At 34.2% G+C, this 16,947-nt stretch overlaps 1 protein-coding gene across 2 annotated transcripts in view; it reads right to left on the bottom strand.

Moving 5' to 3' along the window:
• SPATA17 (spermatogenesis associated 17) overlaps positions 1-16,947 on the bottom strand; it is an 85,996-nt gene that overhangs the window by 49,374 nt on the left and 19,675 nt on the right. For both annotated transcript variants that reach the window (XM_053938562.1, XM_053938561.1), the window contains exon 6: positions 1,436-1,559. In XM_053938562.1, the coding sequence (XP_053794537.1) occupies positions 1,436-1,559 (124 nt within the window). The remainder of the gene's footprint in view (positions 1-1,435; positions 1,560-16,947) is intronic.

Here is a 16,947-nt window from a genome sequence, read left to right on the forward strand (position 1 = left end):
AGTTACTGCTGCCCTGTACCAGCAGTCCTCCGTGGCTGAAATGAGAACTACTTGCCACTCCTTTAAAAGTGTTACAGCTTGCTAAGCCTGTAACATTGGAGGTGAACTGAGCTTACTAAAATCTTACTAGACCACGAGTCACTCCATGTCTCCAACCTGACAAATTTTGTGCTCCAGGTAAGCATATTAAATGCATGTGTTTATATAAATTGCACTGTTCAAAATAAGAATTCACAATTTTCTACAGTTTAAAACAATGTAAAACACTGTGCAGATTATTCTTAATATCCTAGATCTACATGTGGAAAAGTAAATGATAGTAAGCTAATTTCAGTCATTAACTAGCTTCCTTGTCTAATATCATAGAGAAAACTTTTTATGCTATTTTTTACTTATATTATACTATGCTTTAAAAAAAAATACTTAAACGTAATTTACACATTGAGTTTTCATAACTGAGGTCCAGTTAATCAAACCACATTTCTATCTGCAGGATATATCACAAATAATTCCCAAAGAGAAGGGAAGATTAAATATTTTGTCATGAAGTGTAATAGTATTTTTCCTGCATTCTTTAGGATTGGCAGTTCTTAAACACAAATTATGATTAACAACTTTAAAAAAGCAAGCATTTAGCTCATACTAGTATTTCACGTTAATTCAATAGCTGTACAAAGAACAATTAGCCACCAAACACTTATGGAGACAAAATCCTTTTATTTTTTTATGAAAGTTTATAAGAGGGGACTAAAAAAAGGCAAACCCACAAGCTTTACCAATCATATCAAATTTATGTAAGATATATCTACTGGAATGTTCACCTATCTGTTTAAAGCAGCTTCCATAAGAAATTTTGGAATAATTTACCAGTAATACTCATACAAAATGAATTAATAAGAAATATTTAAGATGTATTAGGCATTTTAAGTGAAAACAATCATGCTAAATAAGCTGATTCAGAGAGTTCTAAGAAAAGCTTTAGCTGAAAACCCACATTTACAATCTATCCTAAAAACAAGCAGAACACTGCACTAACCTAAGCATTAGCTCAATTAAAAAAGGGAGAAAAAAATGAAATCCCTTCTCAGCTTAATAACTTGTTAGTTCTTGACAAGTGCAACAACACAACAATAAGCCAGTCAAAATGAGTTTTTAAAGCGAGGTTATGCCCTTCATGTTGTGTTATCACAGTGGCAGATCAAACTGCTGACTTGGACTCTTTCTGCCAGCAGTGCTGATGCTGCCTCTATGAGCTACTGTCACAGAATAGTCATGCTACCTGCTCTTGCCTATAGAAAAGCACTAAATTGAACTCGAAGTAGTGTCTTTGTGATATCTTTTCAACAAGTCATGTCCCATTCAGCCTGCTAGTTTATCTCTGTCAGGCTGGGGGCCCAAGTGGTTTGCATGAGCTGTCAGGGACAGGTCTACCAACCTGCTCAGTGCTAAGGAGGTAATGCATCTTTCGGGCTCGGTATTTCTTTTCCTTTTCTTTCTTTTCTAGGTCTTTCATTTTCTCTTCATTTTCCTTCATTTCTGCATACTCTTGAAGTTCATGCCTGTAATAAAATAAGTCTGCTAACTATATTATAACAACAAAAGATGAGCTAGTCTTCTATTTTACTTTAACCCTTTCATAGCTTCACAGTGTTTTCTTCTTATATATTAGCAGTATACTGACACCACTGGAATGTAAAATTACTGTTCTTCCAGTTCCACAGCAGTAGGATACTACATGAATATAACTAAGAAGAAACAGGATTAAAGTGATCAAAATTAGGAGCAGTATATAGGTTCACATTGCTTACAGCTTGATAAAATAGTATTTATTTAAGTCCTTTTATTTGCCTTTAAGTGTCATTTTACTTTGAATTTCTCTAAGTAGAACTATTATAATATAAATACAGTTTGTTCACTTATGTTTCAGCTAGTGCCTTGCAGCATCTCCTGATCTGCAGACAGGGGAGATTTTATGGAATGAGAGAGGATAGCAGACATGGGATAGGAGATGATATTCACTCCTGGATCCTTGAGTAAGGTTGAGAAAGTAGGCCCAGAGAAAAACGGGATGGGAACCTTTCATGCATACACTGTCCTTGGGAGGAGTTTCTGTGGCATTGGGCTCCTTGGTCATTTCTCCTCTGGTTTGAAGAGAGCTGTAGAGGCCACCACAAGAACCTGGAACTGAACTGCTTCATGAAGAGGTGTGCAAACACATGGAGTCATCTAAATGTGTGAGTCTGTGCAGAAAATCCTTTCATTATAACAGAAATATGGAACTATACACAATACCAGGTTTCAAAGAATGGAGAAAACTCACGATTTCAACTGAATGTTTACAGGAAAACTTGAACAGAAAATGGGCATAGATTTCCAAATTGATGCTGGTTTTTTTACACAGAGCCAGGCTTGTCATAAATTATGCAAACAATAGAGTGAATTAATGTTCAATAAGAAACAAAATTCTGTGCTATTGTGCACAGTGCACGTGTATAGAATTTTTGACCCAGTTAAAAAAGGTTAGTTTGATTAACATTTGTTAATTTTGTTATTGCAAAATGGCTAGTTCAAATTAACCTGTGTGCCAAAGAAACCAAACATATTCAGTCAAGCATTTAGATTGCTAAAAAGTTTAATTAGGTGAGTAAATTCTAGTCTTTTTGTTTTCTAGTATGTGTATATACGATTAAATAAAAAGAAAAAAATATTATTCACATAACTAAATAGTCATATTTCAAAAATTCCTGCAAAACAGATTATTTAGAGAGATCCACATTAATAGTCTCAGTTGTTTCAATGAGTACCAAATAAGACACTGTGAGCACATGGGTAAAATGTCAAAATATGCACATGGGCAAGTTTGCTGATATGAATAATCCCATGGAAAAGGCATATTGCTTCCAAAAGTGTGTTTTAAGATTGTGACTCAGACTTACTCTTAATATTTTAATTATCATTAAATTAGTTCATCAAAATATATGAAAGAGCAATAATTGGTTTATAAATAAGAACACTTTGAAATCACATTCTTAAATACAAGTTGCAGTGTAGAACTTTTATTTGTTTCATGCTATCTTTCAAGATTTTATCAATTACAATAAGTAAAATATTAAGTAATTAAACATTTTATTTCAACTGTAAAAGAAAAATAGAATCAAAAGGAAATACAGATCAGAAAAGATGCACAGGTATTTCTGAATTGCTGAAAATATTTTTTGTTGCAGTTTACTATTAAAGGCTGCTAATACAATATTTCATACAAGGTTACTTATGAAGCACACTGACGTTTAAAAATCACCATGCTATGCTTTTGCAGCAGTGTAATTTTTTTTCCAACATAAGATTAAATTGCAAAATAAATGAATTACTTAGAGTGGCATGGCCCCCATTTTGCCACCCTTCTCTTGAAAATTGCTTATTAATATGAAAAAAGAAGTTGGAAAATAGCCTGTTTTACTTTATGCATAGCATTCTGGGGCCTCAAAGCCTGCAGAGCCAGAGTAGCTGCACATTTTAGATTGTGTTGGCAAGCGGGGACGATGACCTTCCTGACCTGCATCTCAAGGCTATTATTAATCGCTAAGTAACCTGGTAAAGCCAAACAAATTTGTTTCCATTGAAAGGATCTCTATCTGTGTCTGAGAATTTGTGCTGTACCAAACAAACCTCATTAACTGTGTCCATTTTTGACAAAGAACTAGGAGTTGGAGAGATTGGTGACCTTTCTTTGTCCTCAAGTACAGATTTCAGAGTCACTACATGTAGGTACATAAGCATTTTTTACTAGGAAACTCTTTGTTCTATATCCATCAATCACAAACAAATGAATAAATAGACAATACATATAGTATCAACTTTGTTCTTTTATTTTATGCTTCTTTACCTTCAATATCAGAGTATGATCCATGGTTTATATATTTAACACTATTCCTTTTTGATTACAGAGCCCTCTATTCAGCTTTAGTACCCCTGTCTACAACTGGCAAAATAATAATCAACATATCCCTACAGTCTATTCATGTTCTTACATACTGAGGTACTTCTTCCTAACGGTGAATATGGAAACTTTTTGATTTAGAACACAACTGGTGATAAAAACCCACAAATAATGTCAAAGATATAGATTTGTATTGCAGAAATAATGATAATGGGATGCAAAATGTTTCCCGTTGTCATCAATGGGAATTTATCAGATTGCTTTGAATGAATTATTAATAATCATTACTTGCTGAAATTAAATGAAGTCTAAAATACTTGTTGAAGTTTCATGTAATTCATGATCTTTTTAGACAGTGCTATCATGATAATCATTCCTGATTATCACATACCCTCAGTAATACTTGTACTGTAATCCATGTAAAAGTTTGAAAAAAATTATTTTTAAGAAGTTACAAATAATTTTCAGCATACTTTTGCAGCAGACTCATTTTGTCTATTGTTCCAAAATATCTCTATCAGGCATTATACTGTCCTGTATGGTTGTACAGAACATGCAGACAATTCTGTCACAGGGATAATAGCTCCCAGGATGATTCTCTCCTGAGAGGCAGTACAAAATAAGTGGTATGTAGCAGTCCAAACATTGCTTGACTGGAAACATAGATGTTTTAGCATAAATACAGATTTGTTTTCAAGCTACTTGAACCTGAAACTTTCATCTCTTTTACCATACTTTCAAGCATTTGAAAAGGAGCAACAGAAGCAGATAATCTAAAGCAGTTAGATAGGAATATACTATTTCACACATTAGCAGATAAATACTAACATGTCGTGCACTGTGCAAGGGTTTCACTTTTACCATACAGAATAACATGTAGAAGGATAAGTGATACTAATGACATAAACTTAACTTTCCAAATGCAGCTAGAGTTCCACACAGCTTACATGGAAATGTGTTCAGTGGGCAGTTTCGTGCTTCGGCTCTTCTACATGTATGCCTTCCCAGAGAAAATAAATCCAAATTCTATTGAAGTCATTAGGAACTTAGTTGAAACTAAATGATTTTTTTATTAAATCAGTACACTTCCTGCCAGTCGTCTCTTTGTTTGCAAATATGATGGGTTCATTGAGCAATCTTTTCTTGGTATATATGGGTATCATCTCAGTGACATTATGAATACTAGCTGTGATACATGACATTCTGTGGATTCTGGACCAATTTTGCTTCGGGATGAACCTTTCCTGGTTCAGTGTGAAGTGGGAGAAGGCAAATTGTTTGGCCTGCTTTTTTAAAGCTTCAATAAATTTTGCAGGAGAAAAAGAGTTCTGTAAATGCAAAACATGTTTTAGATTATTTGATAATCTTGTTCTATTTTTGTAAGCAATCCATCTGTTCCATAGTTCATAGCTGGAAAAGTATTTCTTATTAAAAAAATCAAAAATTGGGTAATTATTTTAGCACATAATCTTTTCTTTATCTTAAAGCCTATCTCAATATATTAACAGCATCTATTGCATCTTCCTACTAACCTGACTTTACATATAAGTTTAGTCCAATCAGACTTTCTCCCCCACACATTTTTATGGAATAGCTTTCTAGGAGAATTATGTGGGCATTTTAACAGATGTAATGTCTTAACCTGATCTGAAAATTATTAAACAAATCAGAAGAATATCAATGTTCACTGCAGCAAGTTCAGGATGCATTTTTTTACCAAAACCATGAATATACTGGTTAACACAAAACGTGTTGTCCTTGTCATAGGGAATGTTTCATGCTTTTGAAAATAGGCATAAGATTATCAACGCATGTGCTCAAAACCCACAATTAAAAATGATCTTGTGTTACAAATCTGTTAAGTACCTACTGAATTGTTAATGATAAAATTACTTGCTCTATATAGTTTGAAAATAAAAAAAAATTCATCTGACAAGGTAACTTATTGTTATTCTGATTCTTCATTATGCAGTAGGCAATAGTGTTGGTTCCTGCTATGAGATGCAAATTCAGTTGACAGTGCTCCTGCTGTCTGTATAAAGGTTAAAAATACACATGCAACATTGTTCCTGGCACTTTTGGAAAGGTCTTCAAGTGATGATTTCAGTAATATACAGATTTTAATAATTCTGCATAGAACTTCATCATTTTACAAATTCACATTGACCTATATTTATTAAGTTTATCAAATTATTGCATTCTGTTTGCATTTCCATTGGCATTCTGTGGTCCTTTGGCCAAATAATATTACAAAATTATTCTATTACCTTAAGGAAAGCGCATCCAATAAAACCCAATAATCAGTATAGTTGCCTAGAATATCCAGAAAAAGTATTAAGTTATTGTGATTTTAAACAGTTCAGACACCAAATCATAAAATTCCTGCAACAGAAGCAGTAGGCAACCTTAGCATACAAGAGATAACCTAAACCTATTTAATCTTCCTGACTATATATCATTCTCCCTGCTCAAATACAGAATATGGAAGGTAAAATAAAATTAGTGAGACAATAATTTTTGGTATACCACTGCATGTCACTTGATTTAATGTCACATTGGTGTATGTGAGAATGGAATATAACCTGCCATGATAATATTGTTTGACTTTATCGATTAAATTTGGGAAAACAATGAAATATATCTATGACCAGCCTAAGATGTAAAAATAGTTTAGAGAACTCTGTACTTTGAAGCCAAAGTTTTAACAGAATACACATACTACATACTTAAGTTAGCTATGTACCATCAGTCAGTTTGCTCATCCTCAACATTTTTCTCATTTTTTAAATGAAACCCTTCAGATTTAGTAAGTAAAACAGGGTAGCTATGTAACTCTCTTTTCCTCTCTACCATGTTGTATAGTCCTGTGTGTATCCTAACAGAATTCCTTGACCAAAATATTTTATCTCAGTTGCAGTTTGATAAATGCTCAGTGCAGTAGTCAATTATTAGTGGTGCAAGGTATCTTACTGCCAAAGAGATCTACCACAAATAGATGTCCAAAATTCTTACTAATTTTAAATCTGAATGTTTACATGAATCCATTCAACAAATTAAGCATGACACTCTCTTCAAGATCTGGAGGAATATTATTGCTCTGCAGTGGATGTCACCTTAGTGCAGTGAACAGGAAATATGACTCCTTAATATGAAAAAAATTAAAATAAATAAAGTCAATGTGTAGACATATGAAAACACTCTGTATCCCCTATCATTATTAAGTTTAGAGAAAGAAATTCATAACATCTTAAAATCACATTATAATTTGTGCATAGTAGCACATTGTCTGTCCATCTCCCCTTAATCACGTAGTGTTCAGTGCCAATGGAATTAAGTGACACACCAGTTCCTCTGTCAAGGTCCACAATGTGATCAATACATGACATTGGAAATGTGATGAACATGGTGGTGAAGGGCACACAGTGAATGAATACCTTGTGCAGATCAGGAGATCAGGGCACAGCATGTACCAGGCGATAGGGACGAGCAGACGGATGCATCCTTCTTATCCCTCCAATTTCCACTGCTGCACAGTTACTCAAGAGTGCAACAGCCTTTCAAGCTACTGATTGCAGAGGCAGCTTAGAACTAAAACCAGAGTATTTTCCTAACCCACTATGCAGATTCTTCTAATTAAGGTTTCAATAACAACTCATACAGAATTTTTCCTCACATACACTAAAAACCTAAATTTTTTCATATATAGTCTCTTAAGATTATTCTATTTCCTCAAAACGTGCAAACATCTTGGTTCAAATGTTTTTCCCTTGTGTATATATATTCTTAAGGCAAATTTATTTTATCCTCATTGGCAGCAGAAAATGCTGTGAAGTTAAAAAAAAATTTTGTAAAAGGATGTCCTAGGTTGACTGTATGATGCTTTTATCCCCAGTCGTCTGTTCTGTTTATGCTGAATAATAAGTTTTGCACCTTTAAGACTTTTTCCAGGAGTGAAGGGGAGGGAGAAGAAGCACGGAGTTTGTTTTCAGAAACGGCACTCACTCCTCCACATTCCCGCTCCTGGACTGTGTTGTCTGCGGACGGACAGACAGCGAGACAGAGCTCTCCTTTGCTTTTTAGTTAGTTTTAGCTAGCTGAGACAAAGAAGTTCCCCGGACCGTGGCTTTTCCTTTTCTTTGGGTCTACTCAAACATGCTCTGGACTGAACACCCAGAAGAGCACCGGCAGCTCACCTGTGGCCAGAGGGCCGGGCCTGGGCCGTGGCATTTCCAGCGCCAGAGGGACTGATCAAAGACTGAGCGAGCCAAGCTGCAGCCCAGGGGAGGGGATTTTTCCTGATTTTGTCTCTCTTTTGGAGCAGCAAGAAGTTTTATTGTTTAATATTGTTTAGGTTTTCTTGTTTAATAAACAATTTTTTCCAGTTTTTTTTTTATTTATGCCCAGGTCTGTACTGAAAAACCTATCAGCAGCAAAAATGTTTTCATTCAATGTCTGTTTGCTATTGACCCCGTCATGAAAAATCAGCCTGATTGATTAGCTTTAATAGTGAAATTAGTATTTGGTGATTAGCTTAAACATTGAAATTAGTATTTTGAGGGTAACAAAGCCGATCTGGCCCAGAATGGATAACAAAGCCCCAACACAATTTATTCTGACAGCAGTTTAGCAGCAGTGGTCATTTTTAGCACAGTGTCAGTGCTAAGCTGCTAAGAGAGCAGTCATGTTCCTAATTTTTCCTGCAACATATAGAAGAGGATGTCTCACCACAGCCAAATATCATTGGAAGTTTTCTAGTGAATGTCATGTGAAAGTATCTGTTATCTTTTGGCACTGCAATTCCCAGAAGACTATATATGCTACCATCTGCACAGTAATAACTAGAGGAAAGCTCACTGCTATGTTTTGCTACAGTTAAGCTGTTCCCAGTACTGGAATGAACTCATTTAAGCTAACTGTTATCTCTCTGCTGCAGTGCAGTACAATGTAGACATATCTATACTTCTTTTACTTTAATATACGGTACTTGGCAACATTTACAATATTCAACATTATGTGATTTAGAAAGCAAACATGACGTTATAGCTTCTAAAGGTCATCAGCTAAGTTGATTTTCCTTCTCAGAGTATTATGAAACAATTTGACTGAGGTCTACTCACTAACTCACATTCCTCACTTACTTTCACATAAAAGTCTGCAGACATTGATAAATAAAATAGTACACTTTGTCTACATTAAAAAGGTTTTACAACAGCAAGGCAGAGAGAGCTTTTATGTAATGACCTATTATGTATGACAGAGCAGCAATGCCAAGACTCACAACTTCATAGTGATTTTTGTGGTACCTCATGGTTTTCCCAATTTCATATTCATGGAATGGTGTTACTACTTGACCATCTATGATGTCATTTTTATTGAAGAATAAAACATTATGAAAGACACAGTATATGAACAGTTTTATTACATAGCAATTGTAATTATTTTGGGAGAGATCTGACATATTTTTTTAATACAGCAGTACTACTTGTTAGTATGTGATTTCACAGCAGTGGCTCATTGCCAAACTGAAAATATCAACTAGGTCCCAATTTTCAGAAGTGTTAGGAAATGTTATCTCTTACTGTCTTGAAAACTTTGAAGTAATTAACACCAGAAAAAAAAAAAAACAGGTGTTTTTAGTACACGATGCAAGAAATTACACTCAGAATTAAAGTCTGTCTCTGAAATTTTGGTTCTACCTAATAAATGAGACTACACTTAATTATAAATTTCAACATCCAATTATACATGTCTTAAGAGTACATCCAATGTATTCTATTGTCTATACCCAAGCACATAAACTTCTGGTCAGAGAACTAAATCCTTCCTGAGGGGCCAAACATAATGCTGTAGATGGTTGTGAGGCCTCGCCACCAAGTACAAGTAGGCAAATGAGTGCTGCATGCATTTGGGTGCTATACAAGCTGAAAGACCAAATTGGTTTGTTAGAAGAGGCTGTAAACATTTAGCAAACAGTTAGTTAATTGGACAAGAATAGAATAGCTTACTTGGAGAAGAGAGGTGGAAAATTTCTTGATTTGGTTTGAAGGTAGCAGGAATTGTGAAGTTCAAGGTAAAACATGGGGATTTAGCTTCACTGTTAAGGATAAACCAGTTAATGGACTCCTGCAATTATCCCTACAAGGTGAAGAGTCTGAGGAATTTGAAAGGGGTATAATAATAAGTAAAATTTTCTCACAGTTTAAGAAAAGTCATGCTCACAATGTGAATAATTATGGCTTTAGGAGATATTTCAAGCAGGATTCATAGTTATGAACAAGTTCTTTCACATGATAGAAAGTATTCATACAAATGAATGCATAAATGGAGAGAAGAAAAAATACTTTATTTTCACTTCCTAGTCATCATAACTGTGCTGAGTTCTGATGCTAATAGTATTTTAAAGGATGTTTGAAGGCCTGTTCAAAATGGTAACAAAAATTATTTTGAGCAGAGACAACATGTTTCAATGATCTCTGTTGTTTATGTCCAATTTTCAGTCTAGTAGAGCTGAATATGACATGTAGTAATGGTTCAAAGATAAAATGAAACTGTTTCAGTGGGGAACTATGGCACATACTTGAACATCAAAGATAATTAACTCCTGGATTAGAATGAAAAGGGTATTTACTATATTTTGATATATTTTGATGTTATTAAATCAAGACTAGATTGTTCAATCAAAGCTTAATGGTCTTTTTATAGATACTGCTATAAATTGGATATTGATAGACATCATACTGGTGATAGATCTGAAGTCAGACAAGATCATCTGATTCCAAATAACATTGTTTTCATGATTACTAGAAAAAAAAAAACAACACATTTTTGTAATTACTCACTACTGTTCTAGACTGTAAAATAGAAGATAAATAGTCTTTCTGTTTTCTTCTCTGAGTGACCACTTCAGAGGCTTAACTCTCTTTAGATAACAGAAAAGTCTATTTATAATTATTTAGAAAATCAAAAAACAATTAACAATTTTTTAAATCCCCTTTTTTTTCTCCCTTCTGGACACTTTTCCTTTAAAACAAAACAAAAATGTCCTCATGAGATACTATATACTGCTTTTAATCTCATGCAATTCTATGATATCTCATGTGACATTATAAGGTACACCAATATAAAGAAAAGGACTGTAATTTTCCACTGTAAAAAAATCTAAAATGCCCAAGAAAGATCAATAAGCCTTCACATCCTCAGACAAAAACTAAATCACAAACTTGGAAAAAAGCAGTGCATAGTCACCACACTTCCAATAACAAAAACCACTGAGATGTGGCTCATTTTAAAGGTCTTCACTGCTGTAGTTTCTATTTCTCTGACATAAATGGGAAATAATAAAGGGAATCTAATCTCAAAAGCCTTTCACTGGGTAGAGCACTGCCAAAGAACACTTTATTTTGTTTGGCCTTCCTCAACATTCTGATATCTCTGAGCATTTTGCTGAATTGTGAGTAATGTTACTTGTTTGATAAAGAGTTATGAAGTATGGGAACAGTAACTGGCAACTTTCTAACAGCACTCAGACACAGGATCTTACACTATGATTAAAACAAATTAGTGATGTTAGATCAAATAGGCTATTGTGTGCCAACTAGGAAAAGTAACATTCATGTCTTTTGATTTTTTTTTGATGATTTTTTTTTTTTTTTTTTTTTTGTTTCTTTGGAGATCTCAAAAATAAGCTACATTATAGCATGTTCTGGAAAATCCATATGTGTAAATTAAGTACTCACAAATGTGTACCTGCAGATACACTCATATATGAGCTGGAATACTTAGGTAGCATAGAGCAAACTTATTTATATAATTCTATATAAAGTGCTCCTACTGATAAATGAAATATCCAATTTTCTTATGTAACACATAAATGAATGCATTTAAATTTTATGCTTCATTATTAAACTGAAAATAGCACAACAAAAAGAACCATCACCTTATTTTAATAACAATAGAACTGCTTAAGTGAGTTGAGTAAATGGCATATAATATTTGTCATACTTCTAATGACCTAAACAACTGAAGTGACTATGGCACATGAAAAATATTTATATACTTCTTCAGGAGTCTTTAGTCTTCAAGTGATAGAGCCCTTGCATAGCCTGTATATAGATGGCCTGTCATGTCTCTACAATTAGATAAACCAGAACTGCTATAATGTGATCAGTTACAACCTGAAAATTATATTTTGAAAATCAAGTTTATTAATATGTAATCTTTAGGTAATCATATTTATCCTCCTAATTTACACAATATTTATGATAGTCTACATGTCCTTGAAATAGCGAACAGGGACACTACACTATGAAAAAGTGGTCTAGCTGCTGGAGTTCATAAATTTTGTTCAGCTTTGGATGAGTTCAAAGAATTGCCATGTAAGAAAAGCCTTACAGAGGGAATTTATCTGATTATGGCAGTAATAATTACCCAGCTGTTTATTGCAGATAGAGAAATAATTCATGTAGGCAATAGGCCGTGGTGGCAATGACACTCCGCATTTAGTAAATATGCAAACTGTTCATTTCTAATTAACCAAGCTAGAGGATGCCCTTATTAAATGTATAAACTAAAAGTGCCTTCCTGACAAGTGATGAATTGTTACATTGCACAAACTCTTGCCACAGAATTACTGGAGTGAACTTGGGGCTTAACTTCATTAAGAGATCTTGTGGGATAGTTAAATGAGGATGGACAGCATAACAAGACCTACCTGACAGTCAATGATATGTTAGAGCTTAATGAAATTGTACCTCTTCCCCTTTTCTACTTATTTTACAGTGAAGATCCTACTTCAGACAAAACAGAAGACTGTGAAGCTTGTCTCTATGAGACAATTTAAAAGGCCATGATTAGTCAGTCTTTGTCCACAGAAAATGTTTTATGAGCTGTCAGTAATTCTAACAGACCTCTTACAAAATAAAAAAATCTATCCAGACACTACAGCACCTTCAAAGTTCACAGGTATGGAACTACTGTTATCCTACAATACTGTGTTGTCACACCTGTTTTATTCAACCTTCATCGAAACTAATCATCTACACCACAGAATATTTGGCCCACTGAGTGTACACAGGGATCTCAGATTTCTTTCCACACATTCAGATTAAAAAAAAATTTCTTTGGATACAAAGGAAATAAAGCTCCATGTTTAATCTGTTTATCCTAATGGTGTGCTATATAAAAATACATGAGAAAATACTGCCTTCATGTTATTGAAGACTTCAGTCTAAGCAGCTAGTTACGTTACTTACAGTGTTCATGTTTACTGCAAAACTTCAACTATTTACACGGAACTAGCTAAAAACATGGTAAAGGCTGCTTCCACTCCTTGCTCAAGAGAAACATGAACAGAATAAAGCTCATGAGGGATGTGAGATGAATCTGAGTTAGAAATTCAGCTTCCTGTGTAAACATAATGGTTCCTACCTTAACCTCACTGTATTCAGAAAGTGTTTTCCCATGGAGTTAAAACAGGCCATTGACTGCTCTATAACTTTAGACACTTCATTTCAATTTCATTATCAACTCCAAAAGCTTATTTTTTATATCTTACCTATCCTAATAGCATCAGGTTTGTGGCTACAGAAGTACTTCGGGATCCTCAATAAACTACAGTTTTAAGATTCCTAGAAATCTAGCAATTATGCCTAAAATTCTCTGGAAAAGGCATGGATGTCTTAAATTATGTGACCTACCACTCCAAATTAATATTTAAATATGAGAAAGCATACTTGGCACTTGTCTCTATTTTTGAGGCTCACAGAGAAAGCTGACAGGGTAAGTTTATATCCAGAAAATTCAAATTACAGGTAAGTAGGTTAAAAAGCATAATGTATTTCCTCTTCATATCTTTGAAGACAAGTAAAAAAAGATGGGCTGAAGATAACGTAGTTAATTAAACATCAAGTGAAAAACAACATTACAAAAATGAGGGTTGTATTGTTGCAAGAATTCTAAGGAGCTGTCTGAAAGGCTTTGGCACTAATTGAAAATAGACTACAGAATCAATTGCTTCTGCAGTCAATGATGAGGAACACTTTAATTGAATTATAAGACAATATATACATTCTTCAAAACACTTTGACACTTGAGAAAATGGCCAGCACCTGGACTTATCATTATCAAAAAGGAACTGACAGATGGAGGCTGAGCAAGTTCTCCTCATATTACTGTGACAAAGAATGATTTATTTATAGCCCACTCCAAGGAAAATAGCTATACTTCAAAAGTTTTAAGAAACCAAGTACTTGCCATGTTAAACGAAAATACACTTCAGAAATGGTAATCTAGAATAAGACAGATAATCTTTTTTCCATACTGCATTCTCAGGCATATTTACAGAATAGCTAAACATTGGATTAGATCACCAGCAACATGTAAGTACTCTTTCATTTCACTCTTCATTAGCGCTATAAAAAAAATCAAGCTGCAGAAATGATTCGTGAATACACATATTGCCAAAGAAGTGATTTTTATCACTTTGTATTATCTAGTTCCCTGACGTGTCTTGAAGACCTGGAGGTTTTAATGATGACTGTGAAACTAAATCTGCTAATAGAACAACTAGTCAAATTTGGATTAAAGCCACACTCTCCAGGGCCACTCACTACTACTGTCAACAATGGAAAGAAGAATATGGGGTTGGTCCTGCAAGTGTGTGAAATTCCTGATTTATAAACTCAACAAAGTTTATGTAAACTATGATGCTTATTAAAGGTAGATTCAGGCCTTAGTTTGCTACCTTTAAGTCAATGTTTATTCAGTAGCCAAGAAAGCTGAACTATCTGCCTTGATTACATAAGAACCCCAATGCTAATACTTTGCCACTGCTTTGTCAGTTTTCTGATACTGCTTTCTTTACCCAGTTCTGTGCCTAGGGAAAAATTTAAATGGTGCCATTCATCAGTAAATGGAGCAATACATCCCAAAATCTTATCTCTACTTGCACACCTGACATATAGCAAAGTTCCTTTACTATAGTTTAAAGGCCAGTGTGTAGATAACCTTAGGCAAAGAACTGCAAGTTAATCACACAGTTGGGCAACTGACATCATCCATAAATTCTTCAGATATAATGGCACCAGCATGCTAATTTATGTGAACTGATGTCCATTTGCTTATCATGGACTGGAAACTGTTTCACATAAAACAAAATTCTAATGCATCATATGGAGTTATAGCCAATGCTAATTGCTTTTGGCATATTTCCCCTTGTAACCATTTAGCCAGCTCTTGGAGATGGTAAATGCAGCTTTAAGAATGTTTCAAAAGAAAGTATTTTCCCTTAAAATTAAATACACTAACTGCACTGAGAAGTAATAAAATTTACTTTTATGCATACATTTATAAATGAAACCATCCAACCATCCATATTGAGATAGAATACAATACATATTGGTAATAAAGTAAAAATTGATGCTAGAGATGAGGATTTATTACTAAAATCTAAATAAAAAATATAGTAAAATAAATATTTAAGAACAAGTTTCTTACTTGCTTCATAAAGAACTTCCTATATCTTTTAGGCAAAAGAGAACTGAGGACTAATGAAATCATTTCATCACTACACTAAACTGGAGCTAAACTGTACAAATGTTAAGAAAAATCTGAGTATGTCCTTATGTAGACAGAGTTTAGGGTTCAAATTTGTTCTTTTCCATCTCTGAAGGGATTCTTTAAAACACAACATAATTCCTAGGGACTCTAATGGGGACACCAGCAGCCATCAGACCTAGCGGTTCTGTAGCAGTGAGAAGTAATAGGAATGCTGGAGGAATTTAGCCAGTCTAGGAGCTAAAACTGAGAATTATCTTCAGTTTGTACCAAGGCAGTGCCTTAAGTCTGGTAAGTCTATCAGTGCCATAACCAGTCTGTTAAGTGAGTGGAAAATCACACATAATATGACTATTATTATTTAATTATATTTTAGGTCAATTTCTGTTAAATCAATTTCTGTTAAACTTAATTATATTCCTCTATGGCTTTAAGCTGGGCCAGCTTCTATTAAGTTTACTTTCTCCTGGGGTTTTCACAGTAAAGACAAATGATAAAGGTCTGGTTACTAAATGAGGGCAGCTATTAAATAAGGACAGTTTGTATTGAAGCTGAATGGTAAAGATCCGGCTACGGGTTAAGAAAACCACTTAGAAGTGTCCTATAATTAAAAAAAAAAAAGGGTAAAGAAGGAATGAGAAGAAAACAAACTTTGGTTAATAACTCTTTTAAGATATTCTTATAACTTAACAGAATGTCCAAAGTTTCATGAGAACTTCATTTGACGTTTCTCCTAGAAATAAGTGAGGGATGATTTTATATCCTTAATGAAAGAGGAGAAAATTAGGCACAAATCCTGGCTCTGGTGTCCAAAAGATAGAAGGACTTGCAATGTGATTTTAGATAGGTGTTGACAAATAAAAATTCTGCCAGTCTTACTCTAGAATAGATAAGACAGAGAATTGTACAGTATAGTTCAACTCAGAATTACATCATAATTCTAGAAAGAACAAATTGCAAACAAATTTTTGAAATTAAAAATATCTTTTTCTTTTTTGTGGGGGATGCAGGGGCTAGTTTCATGTATTCATGTGCATTATTTCATGTTCCATGTTGTGTTGCTTTATGGTGTTCTAGAGATGTGAAATACTCAAAGGCAGTCTAATCTGAGTGCTCAAGTTTATCAGTCTCTCTGTCCATCAACAAGTAAATTTGCATAATGTTGATGTTTTAATAAAACCCAGCCATTTCATAAATGCATTCCTTCTATTTCTGACAATTCCTTGTGTTTTTTATAGTGCACAGTTGCAGTCATTTTTATATGCAAAAATGTTTATGAACAGTGAGGTTATACTTTTCCAGAGCCAATGTGATGGCTAATGAAAATATGAGAAGAATCTTTCCTCCACCTGGCTCAATATTCCACATAAGAAACACAGTGGGCCACCTTGGGGCCAAAGTAGTTGGCAGCAACTTAGCCCAATGACAGGAAAAATCTGTTTGGCTGAGGGCCTACA

Source organism: Vidua chalybeata, chromosome 3 (assembly GCF_026979565.1).
Source record: "Vidua chalybeata isolate OUT-0048 chromosome 3, bVidCha1 merged haplotype, whole genome shotgun sequence".
NCBI lineage: Eukaryota > Metazoa > Chordata > Aves > Passeriformes > Viduidae > Vidua > Vidua chalybeata.